At 48.5% G+C, this 23131-nt stretch overlaps 1 protein-coding gene and 1 long non-coding RNA gene across 6 annotated transcripts in view; one reads left to right on the top strand and one right to left on the bottom strand.

Annotated features, from left to right (window-relative positions):
* The window catches only part of LOC146796748 (uncharacterized), a 276266-nt gene that overhangs the window by 71388 nt on the left and 181747 nt on the right, over positions 1-23131 (top strand). For both annotated transcript variants that reach the window (XR_014969663.1, XR_014969664.1), the window contains exon 2: positions 6977-7033. This is a non-coding gene — a long non-coding RNA (uncharacterized LOC146796748). The remainder of the gene's footprint in view (positions 1-6976; positions 7034-23131) is intronic.
* Positions 1-23131, bottom strand: part of SLC5A11 (solute carrier family 5 member 11) — a 226343-nt gene that overhangs the window by 61177 nt on the left and 142035 nt on the right. For all 4 annotated transcript variants that reach the window (XM_085629443.1, XM_085629445.1, XM_085629446.1 and 1 more), the window contains exons 8-11: positions 22306-22386; positions 10033-10238; positions 8367-8502; positions 7603-7710 (exon numbers count right to left, since the gene is read on the bottom strand). In XM_085629443.1, coding sequence (XP_085485569.1) covers positions 7603-7710; positions 8367-8502; positions 10033-10238; positions 22306-22386 — 531 coding nt within the window. The remainder of the gene's footprint in view (positions 1-7602; positions 7711-8366; positions 8503-10032; positions 10239-22305; positions 22387-23131) is intronic.

Here is a 23131-nt window from a genome sequence, read left to right as displayed (position 1 = left end):
GAGTTATTTGCTCCATCCCCATTGTGTACCACAGTCCGTGTAACCATCCCTCGCATGTTAAAATATGTCCTGTGCCCCCATTCGACAGGATGGTTTGCAAGGCTACACCTAGTGCCAACCCAATCGGTCTGCCGCAGCGAGATTTAAGTGGTAAGGTGAGTGCATTTGGGAGGCCTAGGAGGATGTAGGCAGGGAAACTGGGGAGTTCTGTGTCAAGGTGGGTATCAATATCGCTAAGAACCTGTGCCCAATAGGATGTCAACTTTGGGCATTTCCATAGAATTTGTAGGAGTGTGCTTGGGGACCCGTATTGGCGCCACCACTCCGGTGATCTAGTTTATATTTATGCAGTCGGTGGGTGTGAGATACCAGTATGTTACAGTCTTTCTCGCTGTTTCAGTTCCGGGCACGTTGTGGGCGGTATGACGTGCACAGTAATAAATGTCTCCCCACTCTCTTGATGTCAGTTCCTGTCCTATCTCTTGACTCCCAGCGTTTCTGGCCAGTGTATTTAAGTGACGAATCCGTAGGGCTTAAGAGGCGGTTCAATTGCGGCGTGTGTTAGACGAGCTGGAAAGCAGCCAGCGCTCAAACAGGGTGAGGTGACGTTGTGCTCCTGGGCATACTGAGGTGTGTGTTACCTAGTGACAAATTTGGATATAGTGCCAGCACTCGCTTTCAGGCATTGAGTGGTCAGAGTGGAAAGTCTCAAAGGCAATCGGTCCCTCTGTATCAAATAAGTGGCCGACGGATCTGCAACCTGCTCGATTCCATAAGTGGAACGCTGGGTCAGTCAAAGCTGGTGTGAAGTCATGGTTCCCCACTATAGGCATCAGTGGGGAGGAAAAGACGGAAGACCCGCCCATGTCACCAGTCTGTCCCAGATGGCCAATGAGGACTTGGTGATCAAGGCGAGATATACGATTTTGGGTCGGGCGTGCTTAGGAAGGAATGGGATTCTCTACAGAGGCTCTCTGCCAAAGCCCTATCCATGAAAATCCAGTGTTTTTCGGACTCAGCACTGGACCATTCCGCGAAGACCCTGAGTTGGGTAGCCTGGTAATATCAGGAAAGGTCTGGAAGCCCCAGGCCGCCCTCAAGGGGAGGTCTGTAGCTAAGAACTCTACGCAGGCGAGGATGTTTGTCAGCCCAAACAAAGCAGTTAAGTTCCTCCTGGAAAGAACGCAGCGTGTCAGGGGTAGGCTCGAATGAGAGGACCTGGAAACGGAATAAAACCAGAGGTAAAATCTCCATTTTCACTGCTGCAATCCTTCCAAACCAGGAGACTGAATACGGCCGCCAGTGACAGAGGTCAGACCTAACCTGATGGGTCAGAATGTGATAATTGAGGGCTACTGTTGCCCAAATTGTGGGTGTGATTTGAAGCCCCAAGTAGGGAATAGATGTCGGGGACCATTGAAGAGGAAAGGCCTGTTGGTGGGCGTCCAGCGTGCGTGGCTGTAGGGTCAGGTTGAGAGCCTGCGATTTATGAATGTTCATTTTAAATACGGCTGCCTGGCCGAATGCCTTCAGTTCATCAAGGAAAGTAGGTAAGAGGTAGAAGGTGCCTCTAGAGTTGCTAGGACATCATCTGCGTATAGGGGTTAGCTAGTGCTCTATAAGCCATGGGTCACAAAGGGCACCCCTGCAGAGTACCCTTGCGAATGCGAACATGGGACAGAGGAGTTGCCATTGACCAAGACTACTGCAGTGGGTCAATCGTAACTGCTGAGAATCCACCCCCTAAAACGATCCCCAAGACCAAAGTGTTTTAGGGTGGCCGCGAGATCAAGCCAGTGGACCGTATCAAGCGCCTTCTCAGGGTCTACGGCCAGTAGCATCCTCTCTTGGTTGTATCGTTGGGCCTTGTCGATAAGGTGAAGAATCAGTCTCGTATTATCACTGCATTGTTGTTGTGGGACGAATCCCGCTTGGTTCAGGTCTATAAGGCCCGGTAGTAGGGGAATAAGACGAGCAGCTAAGATGCCTGTAAAGAGTTTTAGATTGACATTCAGGAGGGAGATCGGCCTATACGAGGAACAGTGTGTTTTATCCTTCTCTGGCTTGGGAATCACCACGAGGGACGCCATAGACATAGATGAGGGGAGGATGACGAGGTCACTATAGCGTTGAACAGTCGTGTGAGAAGAGGTGCCAGGATCTGGCAGAAAGTCTTATAGAAAATGGAGGGAAAGACATAAGGGCCCGTAGATTTGGATGATTTCTGGTGAGCTATGCAGGAGACGGCCTCCTCTATACGGATGGGGCGATCTAATTCAGCCGCTTGTTCTCGCATCAGAGTAAAGGTGTGTGCCTCCCGTAGGTATGCCATTGCAGCATCAGCTGGGAGATCCTGTGCTGTGTAGAGATCTTGATAGAATTCGCGGAACGTCTCCACTATATGTGGGTCATTCCTTCATTCCTGACCCTAGAAGTCAAGTATTGCTTAGACCCGGATTCCTGTTGCTGGATACGAAGTCGGTTGGCGAGAAGGCGCCCACACCTATTGCCACCGACGTAGTATCGGTGAAGGAGGCGAAGAGCTGCATATTCCGCCCTGTCCACATCAATACCAGCTAGTTGGGCCAGGGCAGCTTCTAGCTGTCTCCAGACCCTAGGGGCACCCGTCCTCTTGTGAATACGTACAAGTTCCAAGACTTGGAGGGAGAGACGCTCCCTCTCTTCCTGACGGAGGTTATTTTCGGAGGCCGATATGGCAATGAGCTCCCCACTGACCACTGCTTTTAGGGCATCCCACAGGTTTGTGACAGCGATATCGGGGTGTCGTTGATGGCCAGATAGTTGGTAATCACCTTAATGATTTGGTCAGTGTTATAAGGGCGTTGCAGCAGACCCTCCCGCAGGTGCCAAGTCCTAAAGAACAGGCCAGCTCGTGGGGCTGTAAGGGCAGTAACCACAGCCGAGTGGTCTGACAGGGAACGGGGTCCGATACTGACTCTTTGAACTAAGGAGGTGATTTCGGGCGAGCCTAGAAAGTAGTTCAGCCTGGCATAGGTTTTGTGTGCAAAGAAATAATACGTGTAGTCTCGGGACTGTGGATGGAAAGTTCTCCAGATGTCAGCTAGGCACACATCTTTCAACCACCCCGCACCCTCAGTGGAAAGGGCTCCTGCTTGGCCATGGGGCTGCGCTGATCTCTGTCTAACTTGTTATTGAATATTAGATTGAGGTCCCCTCCTACTAAGACCAGGCAGTCTTGGGACCCCAAAACCTCTGTCACTGCCCTTCAGAGAAAAGTCTCCCTCCTCTCACTGGGAGAGTAGATAGTGGCTACAGTAGTGAAGCTAGAACCCCCCCCCCCCCACCAGTGATTATGCTTACATCCTACGTTTTATTTTGGCCTGTTTAGAATCTACATTTCCCCGGAATTGGCGAGAGAGCAGGATGGCGACCCCGGCTGATTTATTAGGGAGGGATGAAAAGTACTGGTGAGGGAAGGCCTTAGAGCGGAGGCTGTGTTCGTCTTTGGGAAGAAGATGCATCTCCTGTAATAAGCAAATGTGTCCCCCAGAGTACTCCAAATAGGAAAGAATAGTGCTCCTCTTCAGAGAGTGGTTGAGGCCTTTTACATTGAGGGTGAGAACCACTAACTGGTCAGACATAGGCCATCGCAAGCTAGGTAGGTAATGAAGCCCCCCCTTTCCCCGGAAAGGGTAAGCGGGCGGGGGAGAGTAAGAAAGTCTTAATTGAAGGCGACAGTGACAAAGGCTCATAAAAACAGTCACCGGGTCCAACAAAAAAGAGCAATAAGCCGACAAACCGATTGGCATAAACAATATAAGAGAAACAACATAACGTTTGTCAGGGTCCATGTCGTGCAGTCTCATGGTATGTTCACAAAGTTGGGATGTCAGTGGCTGTGGTCCTTCCCCGCCCGAGCCTTTCAGTCCCAGAGCAGATAGAACAGCATGGGAAGAGAGAGGTGAAGAAAAAAAGGGGAGGGAAGGGGAGCAGGTGTAAAAGGGGCCAGATCATAAACTTTCATGATGCGCTCTAGCCAGCGATTTCTAGGATGGCCTGCAGCTTCTTGGCCATGGTTTCTGGGTCTGGGCGAAATTCAGTAGGGGAAGATCTTGCGCCCCTCCGGCCGCGGGCTCTCTGTCTGTCTCAATCATGGTTCCCGCCTTCCGTGGGCTCCAGTGAGCTATCCTTGAGATCCAGTATTCGGCACGCCTCCTCCAATGAGGGAAGCTGGTGTAATTTCCTCTCATGGCGGAAGACCAGGCGGAAAGGGTGCCCCCACGAATACTGTATCCCTGCTGCTTGAAGGTTGGTGGTGATTGGGCGGAAGGCTTTGCGCTTCTAAAGGGTTATGGCTGCAAAATCTTGTTAGAGGACTGGGCTATGTCCCTGAAATTGAAATGGGTGTTTATCACTCGCCTGATGGAGGATGCACCCCTTCAGCTGGAAATAATGGACGCACATCAATATGTGGGATGGAGGGGCGGTAGATGGTCACCTGGGACCAACTCTGTGCGTGCAATCTAGTTTGACGTCTAGGTCTGGGGGGCCTCCAGTATCGATCGGAGGAGTTCTTTTACGAAGGAGATATATGATCCCTCTGCCCCGGATGGAACACCCCTTATGCAGATGATATTCCAGCGTGATCTATTCTCCAGATCTTCAGCATGGGCCTGTAGAACCAGATGTTGGTCTCTGAGGCGGAGAATTTCCTGTTGAAGTTGTTCTGTTTCCTTCTCCTCTCTGCCTGCTTCGTGATCCTCCAGAGTTGAGACCCTGTCCCCCAGATCGTCTATGTCATGGCGGACATCTTTCGGCTTGCTGGCAAGCTCCTTCTTGAAGGGCTGGAGATCCTCATGCAAAGAGGTGAATACTGCCTCCAGATAGGAGCGGGTGATAGGTTTCTCCAAAGCCCCGGTGCCAGGAGTCCCATCTGTATTCGTAGCCAGCACAGCATCCCCTGCCTGGCCCAGAGGGTTTTGAGTAGTATGTCCTTAAGGTTGCGTTCTTTCTTTGCCTTCTGGTGGCCATACCAGGAGGTGATCAGGGAGCCCAAGGGCCAGGCAAGGCAGAGAGGCACCGGGGTAAAAGCAGGCCCATCACTACATGTAGACAAGGGAGCCCAAATGACTCAGGCTGGAAGTTACCTGTTAGGGCCCTCCCTGCTTATAAACAGTGGGGTGGTATCTCTTGTCCGGGTGGCCCCCACTTAGGTCCAAAAGTGTTACAGCAAACAAATGATGGACGGAATGCTGACAATGCGAACATTCTACCCCAGTCAAAAGATCTGGGTTAAATCGATTGTTTTTATGGCCACTATGCCACCCCAGTTTGGACCCAGCCATATGCAAATCAGTCTTGACCCTGTGCCCCATGGGAACAGTCCAGACCGAACTCCCATGAGGCACAGGGTCAAGACTGATTTGCATATAGCTGGGTTCAAACTGGAATGGCATGGTGAGCAAAAAACGATGGATTTAGGCCCAGATCTCTGTACTGGGGTGAATGTATGACATTGTTCTGCATTCTGTCCATCAACTGTTGTTTTTGCATTTGTCACCCCGAGTGGGACGGGTATCCCCAGACGTGGGTCCCGTGCTCTCCATGCCACTGGAATCAAGCTATCCTGGCTGAAAAGGGGTGAAACCCCGAAACTGGTCCTAGGATGCTTGTTTCCAGTCCAGGGAGGACCTGGTTCGGCAGTTCGGGTTGGAATGTTCCCATGAGGCACAGGTTCAAGACTGATTTGCATATGGCTGGGTTCAAACTGGAATGGCATGGTGAGCAAAAAAACTATGGATTTAGGCCCAGATCTCTGTACTGGGGTGAATGTATGACATTGTTCTGCATTCTGTCCATCAACTGTTGTTTTGCATTCCCCACTCAGGTCCAGCGGGTCAGGCGTTCAGTCTACCAGGAAGGTCCGGCACGGCCTCTGTCACTGAGCTTCCTCACAGCTTGTGTGCGGGCACCGGCCCGCCTGCACCTAGGGCCCCTGGTAGGTGGAGGGGCAGTCAGGGCGTGCAGTCGTAGGCTCTGAGCGGCGTCTGAAGATCAGGACCCGGCTGCCAGTGTTCTGTGGCCCCAAGGAAGGGCTATCCCAATCCGATATATTGCGGGCCCCCTCTCCCTCCGGAGACAAGGCCTCTCCTTCTGGGAAGCCTGCTGGCAGAGAAGACTAGTTAGTGATGATCTGGCTCCCCCCAGGGTTGTGCCTACCGCGTAATTGCTGTTCTGTCCTTTCTTTAGTTCTGTGGGCTGCCACATCAGGGGCCCGTGGTATTCCTAGCTCCAGGCCTGCCATGCCATCACCAACATCCAACTGTGGCCGCGTTCAGGAGTGGCCCATGCTCCACCCTCCTGCGTCGCTCTGATCAGCTTTGTTGAGGAGTATGACTGAGTCCGTGTCCGAACATCGCTGGTGGCGGTGGTTCCAGGGGGAGTACCCCGGCCGAAGCACCTGTGGCTCCTGCCTGCCTGCGCCAGGTAACACGAGCCAGAGTCCGACTTACTCGAGTGTGCTGCTGCAGAGGCCTCGGCTCCTGCGGCTCCGCTCAATCTATGGCGCCGGTCGGCAGCAGCCAGGTAGCTCTCTGGCAGTGCGATAAGGCGGCAGTGTGCACTTGAGGCTCACCCCCTCTGCTATATGGCTCCAGGCGGTTGGGCCTGGCGACAGGGAGCGGATAGACCTGAAGGGGCCTCTCACCCATAGGCCATCTTGGCCATGCCCAGAGGTGTCACGTTAAAAGGAGTATTTAACTTCACCTACACAAAAGCTTTGAGTGTTCCTGTCCCTATTTTCAGACTAATACATGAAAATTCCTCTGTGGACTATATGTGCCAATCTGTGCTAATCCAGAAACTCTCTCCACTCTGGCCTGTTGGCTTCACTATATAATTTACCATCTCTGGGCAATGTAAGCACAATGCCTGATTTTGGTCAACATGAGTCACTATAATAAAATAACTAATATGCCCTTCCTTGTCCTTCCAGGTGGAAAATGGGAATTGGTTCAGCTGCACTGCTGCCTCTGATGTTTCACTGTAAAAGGTAATGCAGGCTTATTTTTCGGTCTTAAAGGTTACTTCTTTGCAGCGGTGGTCTTACTTCTTGTTTACTGCCCAGACCAGAAACCTTACCAAAGTATATAGATCAGCCTTAGTATGGGAACAAACCATTTCCTTTCAAAATACAGTGTAAAGATGATGTTTTAGGCGTATTAAATAATGTAACAGCCAAGCTTTGATTGTTTAGTTGGCCATTGAGTGTCACCCAGAGCAGTAGATTGTGGTCTTTGTTTGCAACCATTAATTGCCCTGCAAGAGTCTTTTTTTTTATCTTGCAGCCATAACTAGTGGGCACTTTAGATGGCATCAGAGCTGGTAAGCAAGTGCAGCTTCAAGCATGATTACCACAGAGTGGGCATCCCTACTGCTCCAAGTGATCCTTCTGACCAACAAGTACGTAGTACGCATTATGGATCAAACAGTGGAAGGCTGTGTATGCTTACTGCCCTATGCAGGCTCGCACTGCAGAAAAGACACAGCTGGCTATGTGTGTGCTTCCCCCTGACTATAACAATGAGAATTCTCAAATCAGCCCTGCAGCTTAGGTCTTACCTGTAGGCAGAAGCTCAATCACCAGTTTAGGATAGGCAATATCCGAGCAGCCAGAGGGGTTGCCACATATCTTCTTACAGGCTTCTGGGTCAGCACAAGCCACTTGATCTGTATAACAGAGTACATAATACTATAAAAGGATGAAAACTCACTTCTCGTGCCATGTGTTACATTTCCACATGTTGTTATGTAATGCAAATATAACACAACTTGCCATGAGTTCACAACCCCAACACTCACAACACAACATTATCTTAGACACAGTTGTTTTGCTCCAGTGTGCTGTACTGCGCTATTACTGTTGATGGAGGAAAGCCGGCTACAATAAGGCAAGGTATTACATTCTGGTAGATAGGAGCGGTTCTCTAAAGGCAATTCAGAAAGAAAACTTCCAAAGATCAATTAAGACTGTCAGTTCATAAGTGTCATGAAAGCAGGGACAAGCAAAGGTCCAGATAAAAAGTCGAATAAAAGATTTGGAAGAAAATCATTCATAAGGGACGACTGAGAATGGGACTCTGAAGAAATAATGGAGTCCTAAAAAACAAATGGCACTATGGCTATTAGAGTTCAAGAGACAATGAGAATGGCAACAATAAAAATGGGAGTCCTGATTAATCTAAAGACCAGTGAGGAAAACTGTTAAAGATTCATTGAGAAGGAGAATGTATACTAACCAATGACAGCCAGATTCCGGAGGCCACAGATAAAATATTGTTGCTACTCAAAGGTGACAGACAAGACTGTGGAAAAACGGTTCTGACCTGGAAAGAGGATTCGGCTGATCATTCCTGGAAACACCATGATGAAGAGGGGTAGTACCTTCAGATAGGCCGCCAGCAGTGACCCTCCTTTGGCATGAGAGAGATTTTTTGCAGAAAGAGACCTCTGGACAATCACCTATAAACAGTGAAATCTCTTAAGCCATCACTTAGGTCAGAAATTAGCAAACAACATGCAGATTGGGTACACTTAAAATAAACAGGGAAAAGACAAAAGGAGGGGCACATGTAACAGGCAGATGGGAAGATATGTCAATAGATGAGATGAAACAATGAAGAAATAAGGTAAGATCATTTACAGAGACATAAAAAATATAATGCAAGCGCAGGGCCATCAAATGGTGGACCAACAGACACGGTCATGTTATGTGGACTGGAGGATGTGTACTTTACAGTATGCCGCGGGAAGTGTGATTCATTCTTGATAGAAGGGTTATGCAGAAAGAAGGTAGAAGGTATTAAAATCAGAAGTACAAGAGTTGCAGGATCTAAAGAGAACCCTAAAATGCTAGTGATATGCAGTTGAATAAAAGGATTGCCCTACGACAAGGCATGTTGGAAGCGTTCAGAAGAGGTGGACTCGTTTTTAGGTGCTTTCTTGGGCCACAGAGAGCAGCAAAAGTGTAGTAAACTAGTTCTCCTCAAGTCTTATGGCAGTAACAGTAGCAGTGAAGTGCATAGGTTGAGGAAATAAAAGGCCTACCTGGGGCAAGGATCAAGCATCGTTTTGCTTGGAAACATTGATATTTTAGATGTTTGCATATTAGAGGACCAAGTCATATTTTGAGTGACAGGAAGACTGTGAGGCAGTTCACACCTTCGTTGATAGCCCTAATAATTTCTGGTTAGGTCCAGAAAAACTTCTTTTGAGAAGCTCTTTTTTAATTTGAACAATTAGCTACACTCTTTTATTCCAGCCAGCTTAAAACGCTAGCCGTCTGGAAACCTTTCTTAAGTAAAAGTTACCAACCAGGTTATGAAGTACAATAGTAGATGAGGGTCCTATCTCTTGACTAGTCTCCTCCCTGCACGTGTATAAACACAAATGATAATTCCACTCGTGTCTGGTGATGTTCATCCAAAGCTCACTTGTTTTTTTATTGTTTTGTAATTGCATTTATATAGTGCTTGCAATCCCTGACCAGAAATTGAAGTGCTTGGTTTATTTACCTTTTGGTGCTAAACTAGCACATTTTTAAACTGCCCAAAGAACATGGGTTAGATTAGTTGCTACAAAGTATGTGAATTGTGATGTTTGCTTATTAAAAGTTTGGGGCAAATTATAGGAAATTGCAAGAGAATATGTAGCACTGAGATGTTGCAGATGAGACCAGGATTACTTTTGTTCCCATTCAGAGAGGAACTAGCCTGGCAGTTTGGTTTGGAATATCCCTTGTGGGATAGGACCAAAATTGATTTAAAAATTGCTGGTCCCTGTTTATAATCTACAACATGATGAAATGGAATGCGGCTGAGAGTAAATACCAGCGGCTGAATCAAGCATTACATTCATCACCTTTTGTGCTGTTACAAATGAAAACAGCTTGTGACTTTATAGAAAAAGCTGTGTGTGCACACATTATCTATACCTCTTACAAAGAAAGTGCAGGGATATTCACTGTAGCAGTTGTAGTCTTTTTGTAAATACCTGATCTGTACACCAGTACCACAGTGAAGGAATGGTCATTCCCACCAACACACCCGGCCAGGGAAGATCAGAAGTGACTGGATCACGGAAGAGGTGGAAGGCATCCTCCCTTGGCAAACCACAGCTGCTGTTCTCAGGACGAATTTTGGGGATGGCCTTAAAGTATAAAGTCTGCAACTCGTCAAAGCCTCCAACTTTCACAAAGCCTGCATAAGGTAAAAAAAAAGTTTTCATCTCACGACAAGTGATAGTCAATTCCAGCCTTCATGCATTGGCAAAAAAAGGTATGACGGAGGCTACGGAAGAACTGGGTTAGTTTATACCTAGCAAACTTGTAATCGCTCTCAAGGCAGGGCTATACTATACTAGAGCCAGGGATTTATTTTTATCAGGGGAGAGCACCACCTCGGGCAATGGCCTGTGTTCCCCTGTCAGAAACCCTTTCAGAGGGCCAAGGGGCACACAGGGGTTACTAGGACGAACCATGGGGGTTGAGGCCTTTTACTCCTGATGCCCCAGGGCTCGACCTCCTATGAATCCCGATTAACTGGGCCGAGTCCCCAGTCTGCACTTGACTCACATGGTAGCTGTGGTCAAGCAGTCAAGGCTCCCTCGAGGGGGAGATTATAGATACAGGTCAGTGAACACGACTCAAAGTGCAAACAGTATGAACAATAAATTAATGTTCAGTCAAAAACTTGCTATTGTATAAAAAGAAGTATTTTATTTCTAACTCTACATTTGCAAGGGTATATGACATTCAAAAGCAAGAACACAATCCCTCTGAGGTCAGGACTCTAGTAGTTGTCAGGCGAATCCCTGTCCCACTCGCCTTCATTTAGCATGTTGAGGACTATTCCCCATTCACTGGTGGCCACATCCAGGGAATACAAACTATTAGGCTATACTCAAGTGTTCTTCAGGAAGTTAGTCAAAGGTGTCTATGGTGCCGCAGCACCTTTAGTATCAAATCCGCTGGGGCCCACAGATCCAGTTCAAGTCTTACCTGTTCCTGCAGCATGGAAGCATTCGGCTGTTAGGCAGGTGCCCAGTGGGCTGGCACTCGTGAGTTCAGATTCTGCTAGGGGGAAGTCTGGCTGCTCGTGGCACACACAGCAGCAGGTGCAGGCTCACTCTCCGGAGTGGCGCAGCTGGGTCTCCCCATCGATCGGAGCAGTTTCCAGCTTGGAAAGATGAGGTAAGCCAAGTTTTCACCAATGGGAGGGTTGGGGAGTGCATTCAGTCCTTCGGCTCCTGACTAGTCCAGTGAAGGGTCAACGTCATCCTCGGTGTCCTTTCGGTCCTCGGGGGTCAGTCAGAGCAGATCTTGTTGGGCAGGTTTGATCCGCTCACTACAGCTTCACTTCAGCCCTGGGTGTTGGCCCAAAATTCTTGGCAAGTTAGTACCTGTAGCCCCATCTGATATATAGGGATTGCTGCAGTACCTCTGGACACAACGCAAACTCCTCTGGTGCAATCACCCACACCACGGCTGCCCCTCCTGGCGCATGGGGTCGCTGCTAAGTCATTCACGACTCCTGTCACTCTGGTCTCACAGTTATTTCCACAGTGGCTCCCTCTGGCATACTGGGTCACCAGTACAAGGTGGTACAGGTTTGGTACTCCCTTCACTGCCCTTTTTACATGGCTCAATCTATTGCAGCCCTTGGCATAAGGGTGTTGCCGAAAACAATTCTGCACATGGGCTATGGCCTGATTAGTGCACAGCCAAATCCTCAACCCTGCTCATAGGAATGCAGCAATACACAAATCTGTCTGGGATGATTCTTCCTCTCCTCTTCACCAGGCAGGCCTGGGCTTCCCAAAATGGAAACCAAGGGGCCTCCATGTAATGTACCATTGCAAGCACTCTGCACCCACTACACTGTCACAGCACACTTCCACTTCAGCACTGTTAGCTCCATGCATTGTGCCACTACAGGCACATATTCAGTCTGTCTGCACTGTAGCTTTCTGTTTTATACCAGTATGTGCTTTCTGCAAGCACACTGCCAGCACAGACACACTCACAATAAGTACCCTGCCCCCCATTTCACTCTTTATGTATTGTGCTTTACGCAAGCACACATACACCCAGCACATGCTTTTCCCTGCACACGCACAGCACTACATCTTCCATGTACTGCATCTCCAACAGGCGTATGTACATTCAGTACATGCACTAACTGCACATATATCGCACAGTACTGCGCTAACCCTGTACAGTACCTTTCCCAGACACGCATACATACAGCGCAGTCACTACTCCTGCGCTGTGCAGCACATCCACATCTACCAATTGTTAGCCACGGGTGAGTTACGCAAATAGCAGTAGAACTTTTAAAAAGGTGAGTGAGCATGTAGGCCACATTCCAGTGGCACAGGTAAAAAAGGATCTGTTCACTACTACTGATCACTACATGCTATGCTGTCACCACTGCTCCTGGTGAACACGGGTGACTTCCATCACTATGAGGGTAGTGCTTTGGGCGCCCCTCCAGGTCTAACAAGGCCGTAGTCTGTGAGACAGTCCTATGTCATGTTGCGTACATATCATCCATATTCGCTTAGAACAACAAATCCGCATTAAGGACCCAGACACCAGTACAGGTGGGCGCTCAGGGCAGGGACGCATGTCATTTACCATGCAGAGGACTTTTGTGTCCCAATATCCTCCACACCCAAGGGCAAAACAGTCTTTCTGCTCTCCTTGGGGGGCAGATTGGGGGATTAGCCTCCCTGGGACAGGAGAAGGGTGGGGTTCACGCCAGTGCTTCTAAACAAAAGGGATAGGGTTTTGCCCCGACCCCAGAAAGAATATAGAGACTTTCTACCTCCTCTAGGGATTAACAAAGCCCACTGGAAAACAGGATTTTTTTGGGGAGAGGTGAGCGGGGGCGGAGCCCTTAATGTGGTACATGGGTGGCTTGCTCCCAATCTGTCCAGCTAGACAACAGGTATCCATTAACAAAAGGGTTGAGTGGCCTTCCTAGAAGAAGCATAGTATTTCTGCCCTCTGGGGGACAGAATGGGGGTTTGCCCATAATCTACCCTCCCCCCAACATCCCTCCCAAGGGAGATAGAAGGCCTATTTGATACCACGGATTTCTTTTTTTCTGTTGCAGGGTGGAAGAGGACATTTGGCAAGGGCCAGTGCTCACCCGACCCCACCAAGGGCAAGACTGCCCATGCCTTTCCTGGCAGGCATATTGTGGGGTTTGCCCCAGAGTACGCCCTCAGGGGAGTGGAAAGCCCAGTATACACCAGGAATTGGAAATAAAATTGGTCCAAAAGGGGCCCTACAATGTTTCTGTCCCCTTCTCTCAGAATTTGCCCCAGTTCTGCCTCTCCATAGGTGTGTGTTAGACGACCTCAATAAGCATCAGGGGGGACATTGTTCCTGTAAAAACAAAAAAGAAAGGGGTAGGGGTCGGCCCCCTTGGCATAGGGCCATGCACCCAACCCAAAATGGACATTAAAGTCTTTCTGCCCCTCCCGGAGACAGATTGGAAGGTTTTCCCCAAATCTGCCCCCATACCGTGGGGGTAGAAATCCCACTAGACAGCAGGGATTTTAGACCAGAATTTTTGGTTGGGGTGGGGGGTAGCTCACCCTAGCATTAACCCATGCCTCCACCCCTGAAGGGGGATTAGTCTGTCTGTACCTAGGGGCAAATAGGTGGTTTTTCCTGATTGAGGGTTTGCCCCAAATCTGCTCCTCAAAGGTAGAAATCCCACTAGACACCATAGAAAAATGGTCCAGAAGAAGGGGTGGGGTGGCCTCTTAGGCATCTGGCTTGCCTCCAGCCCAGATCGAGCCTACTTTGTCTTTCTAACCCCATGGAGTTCATTAAGGTTTCCCACAGTTATGCTCTGGGTGGTGAGCAGAAAGCCAACTAGACAGCAGGGATAATTCAAATGTTCCTGACATTTCTGTGAGAAAAAGTGAAGAATGTACTGGAACCCACATATTTCTTACCACCCAGCATTAACACACTTATTCCTATGAAAAACACTACGCCACTTGTGTGACTAAGCTTATTGCCAGCGACACAAAAGTTCCCAAAATGCAATGTGGAGACATCAGACATAATGTAGCTGAGGTATTTGGGCCCAGACACGGCCTCTTCCCAAGGAAACCTACCAAACCCAGAAATTGTTGAAAGATAGATATCCAGGGGAGTCCAGGGCGGTGTGCCTTGCGTTGATCCCACAATGTTTTCTTATCCACAATGCCCTGCAAACTTCAAACATTGCCTAAAATCATGCATTTTTCTACCATTTCTATGATGGAAACTTCCAGAATCTGCACAGATCCACAAAATTCCTACCACCCACTGTTCCCACACTTGTACCAGTAAAAACGCAAACCCATTTGCCTAGTTGGGCCCAATGTTTGCAACAAGAACAGATACGAGGTCTCTTTGCTTTGATCACTTCTTGGTTGTGTGTGTGTTGTGTCTTATGTTGCAGGCAAAATACAAGCAAATGAAAAAAATGTGTAAGAGAAAAGTCAAAAATAAAAACAGGCAAGCATGTGGACCTTAACAAACAAAAACTAAAATTCACTGTAAGTCACGACCCATTTTTTGTTTTAAATAATTCCAGTTAATAATTCCATTAATTTAACAACTCTATAGCTTTAAATGTTTCTATTATCCTACATGGGTAAATCACATGCCGATTGTATTGTTCAAATAAAATTCATATTAAACATGAGTTTTAAATGATGTTTTCTGAAAATAATTAATTCACAACAGATACATAACGAATTTTAGTTCAGCTCTGCAAATTTGTCATGTCTCCGGAAGAGACAGTAAACTCCAAGCACCTAAAGCATCGGAGATTATTGCTTCGCTGTACTTGGCTCGGCAGAATTTATAGCTTGCCAGTGGATTGTCCTGCAGTGGCACATTCCAGGCCCAATGCCCAACCAATCCCCTCCCCTTCCCCCGTCCCAAGCCGGGTTCCCCCCTGAAATCATGGCCTTAACACAGACCCCTGCAGACCTTGTGGTGCAGTGGCATCCTCCAGTCCTTATAGCAGCCCCCATTTTGCAAAAGGCAAATACATATCTGTGAGATATGGTGGATTCAAGGGCCACTCATAACAGTCTTCAAAGGGCCCGATCATTTTGCATTACACCAGTGCCTCAAAGTTGCTAATTTTCTGCATTGTTTAGCCCAGTGTGATAGATTCTGAACCGTCATGTGTTATGTTCACAGACATGAACGAGATACAAAGACTGAATTTACGAGTGTAAAGTTACCCATAGTAACTTTTCACGTGTGGAGATCACCACCACCGTGGTGGAGACCTCCCTGTGGGAAAGTGTAGGAAAACGTATTAAAACGTATTATTCTTTAATAAAGATTCAAAAATATTTTTATATAAAATAATTAAATATTTAATATTGAAATGGCACTAGTAGAATAAAATGTTAGAGCATATTTATTACCTCACTCAGTGTGTGTTAAATATTTAATTTATATACTTATATTTATTTAATTTATAAGTAATATTTCTTAAAGAATAATTTAAAAGGTCCCACATACAGTAATATTTTATATTTAATATGTATTACATTTTGTTAAATGTTACATGTTGAATTAATATAAGTAATGTATTTATTTTAATGTTTATAAGTTTATTTAATTTTTTTAATTACATTTATTATTGCATTTTATAATAATTAGATAATTGTTTAGTAATTATATATACTTTTTTTTTTTAAACAGATTTTACTTGTCAAAATAGCACATATGACGCAGATCTCTGAATCCCAGAGACAACTGCCGTATGTAAGATACAAACATTGACTTTGACCATTTTGCATATTGAAAGACAGGAGAATATGAAAGCAATACAAATAAAATCAATCCCTGCAAACAACCAACTTCCCCTCCCCCTTCCCACCCCCCAGCGCACCGTCTGCTTATTACAGAACAACAAATCACTGACCCAGACTGCCATTGATCAACACAAGAGCTCAACATCCACAATACCATTTTCTGCTGAGGGATTGCGAGCCACACATATGGAAGTGCAAGGAACGGGAGAGGCCAACAGGTTACTCTAGGTCTCGGTCCTGGCCCCCCCGTGGTGGCTCCAGCTCCAGGCCTCGATAATCCGCCCAGCGCCTCCAGATTTTATAGTGCTTCCGAGGGCACCCTCTAGCTTCAAAAATAGGGATCTCAAGGCCCATACAAAAGTCCAGACCATTTTTCCATATCGAGACCGAGGGGGCAACCACTGCCTTCCAGGCTCTAGCTATATCTCTCTTCGCTAAAGTAAAGCCTAGGAGCATGAGATGTCGCTTATAGATGTTGCCCCCGATCCCTTCCATCACATGAAGGAGAACCAGCTTCGGTGAATGAGGGAGCTCCCACCTCAGGACTTCAGAGAGACAGGCCAGAACACCCCTCCAGAATCGTGCTAGCGCTGTGCAGTGCCATATAGTGTGTATCAGGGTCCCTTCTTCATGCCCGCAACGGAGACACACCGGGGAAGCCACCAAGCCCGTCCTCCAGAGCCTAACCCTGGTAAAATAAATCCGGTGGGAATATTTAAATTGGAAAAGCCACAGGCTCACTGCAATAGCCGCCCTTCACGGGGAAGCCAAAGCTTCTGTCCAGTCCTCGTCTTCCATCTGACCCACATCGCCCTCCCAGGCTTCCCTCAGATGCTGCAAGGAGGGGGAACAGTGCGTAACCAGGGACTGATAGATTATGGAGATCTTATGATCTAGGAGGTCCCCCATAAATACCTTAGCTTCTACTGGGCTAAACTCCGGCAGCGAGTCCAGACCCTCCAGGCTGGGAGCGATAGCATGCCGAAATTGCAAATATTTAAAGAACTGAGTCTTTGGCATCTGGAAGGCCGTCTGGATGTCTTGAAAGGATTTCAAAATCGTGCCCCGCATAACATCCCACAGAGTAGATATCCCAATGTTGTCCCAATCGCGAAACCCGGAGAGATTCAACAACTGCAGAAAGCGGCTGTTGTGCCATAATGGGGTCTCCCAAGTCCATCTATTCCACCAGCCTATCCTCCGCAATGCCTGCCTCCAAAGCTTAAACACAATCCGCGTGACAGACGGAAGGAGACTTCTCAACGGAGCAGAATAAAGAATAGTGTGTAGGGACTGGTCACCCATGCAGCGCTGCTTCACGGCGTATGCTGGGTCTGCCCTGTCTCCATACCACCACTCATTTAAGACAAGGAGATGCGATGCAACATAATAAGACCAAATATCGGAGGTTGCCAGCCCCCCGCAGTACGTAGATAGGAAGTACGTCCGGACCGCCACCATCCCAAAGGAACTGTCCCAGAACAGAGTTCTCCTGCCGGAACCACCGTGGGGATATCGGATAGGGATGATTTTGCAACTGATACAGTAGTCGCGGGAGTGACACCATCTTAAAAATGGCTGACTGGCTGTAGATGGACAGGGGTATGTGGGAATAGGTCTTAATATCCTCACGCACCCGCTCCCATACAGGGGGGAAGATTTCGCTCCGAGGCCGTGGTGGGAGAATCGGACAGGTACACCCCCAAATATTTCATGCCCCCTTGTACCACCTGTACCGATGACGCCCAAGAACTGAACTCGCCCCGACCTCCCAACACCCACAGGGTGGACTTCCGAGGGCTCATATACAAACCCGACGTTTCCCCGAATATCTGCATGATACGCAGCAACCGTAGGCCTGTTTGTTCCAGGTTGGTAAGGAAGAACAAGACATCATCAGCATAAAGGGATATGCGATCGGACAGTCCATGCACCCATTCAAAACCGGACACATGTGCGTCTATCCGCACCCAAGCAGCCAAGGATTCCATTGCTAGAGCGAAAAGATATGGGGATAGCGGACACCCCTGCCTGGTGCCCCGCCCAATAGAGAATGCAGAAGAAACTAAGCCCCCCACTCGCACCGAGGCCATTAAGTCCGTATATAACAGGGTGAGGTAGGACAGGAAATGCGGTCCGAAATTCAGCCGCTGCAGGAGTGCAAACAAGTAAACCCAACTCAAGGAATCAAACGCCCTGTCCATATCCGCCAGCAGAAGCGCAGCCCGTTCCCCCAGTCCCTGGATACTCGCGACCGCCACATGCCCCCGCCTAATATTATGGTGAGGTGCACGCTGGAGCATGAACCCAGCCTGGTCCGGATGTACCAGCGAGGCTATTTAGGGGCGGAGGCGGTGCGCCAATGCCTTAGCTAATATCTTAGCCTCCACGTTCAGGAGGGCGATACGAGGCGTGGTGTTCCGGCAGTCTACCGGGCTTATGAAAAAATACTATTTCCGCATCTCTCCAGTCACTGGGCAGACACCCCCGGTCCCTGGCCTCCTCCACCACCCTGCGGTAGTGGGGCCCCAGCTGCAGAAAGTAATTTTTGTAAAAATTTGCATGGAAAGCCATTAGGGCCTGGGGCCTTGCCAGAGTTAAGATCTCCCAGGGCCGCCCCCAGTTCTTCGTCAGTAAGCGGGCCTTCCAATTCTTCCCTAACTTCATCTGGGAGTGCTTTCGGCAGGAGATTGTCCAAGAAACGATCAATGACTTCTGCTGGGAGGCATTCCATAGGGGCATATAACTGAGCATAATACTCTGCAAAACTACGTGCAATAGCTGACGCGCCCGACACAGGTAGCCCATCCGATCCCACGACACCCGGAAGGGCCTGGGGGCGAAGCGAACCCTGACACAGTTGATGCAGTATTTTACCAGATTTGTCGCCCCATTGGTAGATCCTACTACGAGTAGCGAGCCAAGCCTGGTGAGCCTCATCCATGAGGATATGAGAATATTCCTGCTGCGCTAGCAGTAACTGATGTCGAGTCAGCCACCCTCCCTCTTCCCCGCCGCGTGCCTCCAACTCGAGAATAGTAGCTTCTGCATGAACCAGGGCCTCTCTACGCAGTCGTCGGGCAGCAGCACAAAATGAAATATCCACCCCCCGAATGGTGGGCTTCAAGGCCTCCCAAAGAGTCCCAGCCCCCGAGACCGAACCCAAATTAATGGTCAAATATTGATCAATGGCATCAGCCATTCAGTCCCTGTAATCCTCCTTTTGAAGTTTCCAGACTGACAGGCGCCATCAGAAAGGCCCACAGCACCCCCCCACGCCCCCCCCCCCACCAACCCGGCTCGTATAGTGAGTGCCACTGGAGAGTGATCGGAAAGTCCCCGTGGGAGAATGTCCTCCGCCATCACCCTATTGTCAAAGATCCGTGGAATAAACAAATAATCAAGGCGGGAAAAGAAACCATGGACTGCGGAGAGATCCGTGTAGCCCTGTGTATTACCATGCATCCTACGCCAGGGGTCGACCCAATCCAGCCTCATCACCAAGGAGCATAATTTAGTAGGTGGCTGGCCTCCGGTAGACCCCCTGACATCCATCTGTCTCTGGCCACATCCATCACATCGTTCCAAACCCCTCCAACAACAGCTAGGCCCTCGGGTATATCCGCCCACAGGGTCATAATTTTCTCCACCAGCCCCCAGGAAAAAGGCGGGGGGCATAGACACTCCCCAGAACCAAGGTCTCACCACCGACAGTGCCCTGCACAAACATGTATCTGCCCTGAAGGTCCCCCCAGGTCTTAACATGTGTATACGCAACTCTATGGTGAATTAAAATAGCAACCCCTCTGGAACCCCTTACAAACCCGGAATGAAAGACCTGAGTAAACCCAAAACGCTGGAAGCATAATGCCTTAGTCCCCATGAGGTGGATCTCCTGCAACAACAATACATTGGCGCGGGCACGCCTGTCCGACTTCAAGATAGCCCCCCACTTGATCTTGTCAAGTGCCCCTCTAACATTCCAGCTAAGGACTCTAAGAATACCAGGGGCCTCTCGTATGCTAACAGACATTCCTATTCCGTGCAGGTCCTATACAGTCAGTACAATGGCAGCAGCAAAGATCCTTCGCATAATGCAACAGAGTCCAGAACACAGGTAGACAGTGCAACAACCCCACCAACCCTCCCCCAAAAACACAACCCAACAACACCCGCCCCCCTCCCCCCACCCTGTACCTCCAGAACAGTGAAGTACCTGTCGCGGCAGGAGGAGCAGGCTGCCCCCAACAGGAGGTCCAACCCCTCACCCGCCAATGGATCCCCAATTCACAGCCCATTGTTTATTGGCCTCCTCTCCTGTGGAGCCCCACGGAGAGACTGGCCATCATACACGCTTCTCCGGTCCATAAAGAATGTGTAAAGTCGGAAAGTGTCAGTCTGCCGAAACATGCAGCCGAGAAACGGACCCCTCCCGGGCTGAGGCACCTGCAGACTGTGAACGACGCCTGGACTTGGAGCGTTTTCCCCCTCTCCCCATGCTGATTCTGGGCAGGCCAGTCCGAAGAGGAGTCAGATTCTCTACCAGGGGAATAGTGAGGACGTAGCCGCACAGTTTCATCTGTCCAGTGGAACACCTCCTCTGGCGTGTCAAAGAACGGGGTGCGGGACCGATATACCACACGCACCCTGGCTGCATAAAGCAAGGCGTAAGGGATTTTGAGTTCACGGAGGCGGGCCTTGGCGGCCAAGAATGACTGCTGCCGCTGCTGTACCAACTTAGTGTAGTCCGGAAAGATTAAGATGCGTGAGTTGTTGAAGAGCAGCGGTTCCCTAGCTCGGGCCTGTTTCAGGATAGTGTCCCTATCGTGGTAGTTGAGGAGCTTGGCGATGACAGGCCGCAGACGGGCACCCGGGGGGGGGAAGGGGGCTTCTGCATCATGGCCCTATGGGCACGCTCCACCATAAAGCAAGTCGAAAGTTCCCCAGGGTGGAGCCAGTCCTCAAGCAGTCCGTACGAAATCGCTCCATATTCTCCCTTTCGCAGTCCTCCGGAAAGCCAACAAAGCGCAGGTTGTTGCCTTACGCCCTCCCCTCCGCGTCCTCCACTCTCGATGCCAGGCCCTGCTGCGTAGTCTCAAGGGATACCTTCTGTTGCAGCGTGGCGACTACATCCTCCAAGCCCGAGATCCTCGTCTCTGTAATGCGGGCGACCGCATTCCTCAGGTCCTGGCGCAGGAGCATCACATCGGAGCCGACCGCCCCAATCTTGGCTTTATATATCCTTTTTAGCATTGAACGTATATATACATATTTTTAAACGTTGAATCAGGTTTGCTTATTTGACATTATTTTCTATATGGTGGTATTTTAAGCTGAAGGGGGATGGGAGCACACTGCTACCTCCCAGCACAGTTCGCCCCTTTGCATCCTGGTACATGCTGTTCAATTTAAATACTTACTTAAAATTTTGCAGAGTGTCTCACCAAAGTTGGTGCAGGTTAGTGCTGTTAATCTCTAGACACATGTGTTTCTGGATTTCATCCTTCTTCAGTAGAGATAAAACACTGTGCGCCAGGGAGAGGTACAGAGACCTGAGAGGATTGTGGCAGCTTTCTCAGCAAACCCCAGAAGAATTTCTTTTTATCTCTACTGAAGAAGGATGAAATCCAGAAACACTTGTGTCTAGAGATTAACAGCACTAACCTGCACCAACTTTGGTGAGACACTCTGCAAAATTTCAAGTAAGCATTTAAATTGAACTGCATGTACCAGGATGCAAAGTGGCGAACTGTGCTGGGAGGTAGCAGTATGCTCCCATCCCCCTTCTGTTTCAAAAAGGCTCCCTTGAGCTACTGTGTTGTTACCATTAGAGTTTGTGAATAGCAATTTGCTTACTCTTTAGTGTGTGTGCATTTGTAATAGTTCGTCCCTTCCTAAACCTCTCTTTACAGTTCCTTAAACCGATCCCTTTTGATGGAGATATGCTTCATTTTCTGACCACTCCCTCTTGGCTCTTCCACATATACTTCTAAACAATAAACGTACATGTGTGGCGATCTCCCCATAGGAAAGACAGGAGAAGTGGAGGCAGATGTTGCCACTCGTCGGTTTGTGAATTGCATGTTGTAATAGTACTACTTTACCTACAACAAAATGCAGTTTCTGAAACGGGCCAAAAGAGTTTTTAAGCAAAACACATGCTGTGTATTTAGTTCTTCAAGGTCTCTCTCTGTCACAAAACGTTGATGTCTTCAACATAGGATTCTATGGTGAATGCAAATATAATCAGAGCACAGATAATTTGTCAACCTCTTTCATGATCCATAACTAATGCCTACAGACAGTGCCCACCATACCCCCCCTTAACCAAACAGCAGCAAAATATGCACAATTAGGCAGCTGTGTACTTCTCGCAGTTATGTCCTTCTTTAACAGTTTGGAGGAAGGTGTGTGCATACTCACTGAAGGCCATGAGGATAAGGGCCCCGATCAGCATGATTACTGTCTGCAGTGTGTCCGTGTAGATTACTGCTGCCAACCCACCTACAGCCGGCAAACACAAATAGGTGTTACACAGAAATGATGAACTTATTTACCACAGCCCTCCTTTCACCAACTTCCTCATTACATACACTAACTTCAGTGGTACTTCTGAAACCACACCTGTGTGTGCACATAGAGTGGAGTGCATCATATGTCCTAGCAAGGAGGATGAGTATGTTTGTTAGGGTGTTTAGGTCCTAAATCTCAGATCTTGGAGGATTGTCACAACTTATTTAGAATGTGATCTAACTAGTACCAGTGATACTATTTTTCCCCAAAACATGCATATTTTGTATTTTGCCATTTCATGGTGATACATGCTCTGCACTATCAAAACAAATATTGGATTTTGCTTGTATCTGACAGATGCTGGAGAAGATACCTAGTTGGAAAAGATCACAGGTGCAGCTTTGACATCCAGGAATCCACTTGTTCTGGTCCTAGAGGGAACAAACAAATGTACTGGGGGATTGTGGCACTGGCTGAGATGCAAGTGGGAGCAGACAGACATAAGTACTGCAGTGACCTACAGATCTGGGTATGCAAGGCATTTTCTGAGGTCACAGAAGTTTATCAGGCTGTATGCTCAGTGAGAAGTCAGTGTGGTGTATTGTCTGTGGTCTTGGAAGGAATATGTAAACATAGATGTAGGTATTTCAAGGGCACAGAATAGCAAATAAGAGTGGGTCACTGGCTGAATGTCTAAAGAGAGTTTAGACTCGAATCATCAGTGATATCTAGTGAT

Source organism: Triturus cristatus, chromosome 10 (genome assembly GCF_964204655.1).
Source record: "Triturus cristatus chromosome 10, aTriCri1.1, whole genome shotgun sequence".
Taxonomy (NCBI): Eukaryota; Metazoa; Chordata; class Amphibia; order Caudata; family Salamandridae; genus Triturus; species Triturus cristatus.
The sequence above is the reverse complement of the archived record's forward strand: the minus strand, read 5'-3'. Positions and strand labels throughout refer to the sequence as shown.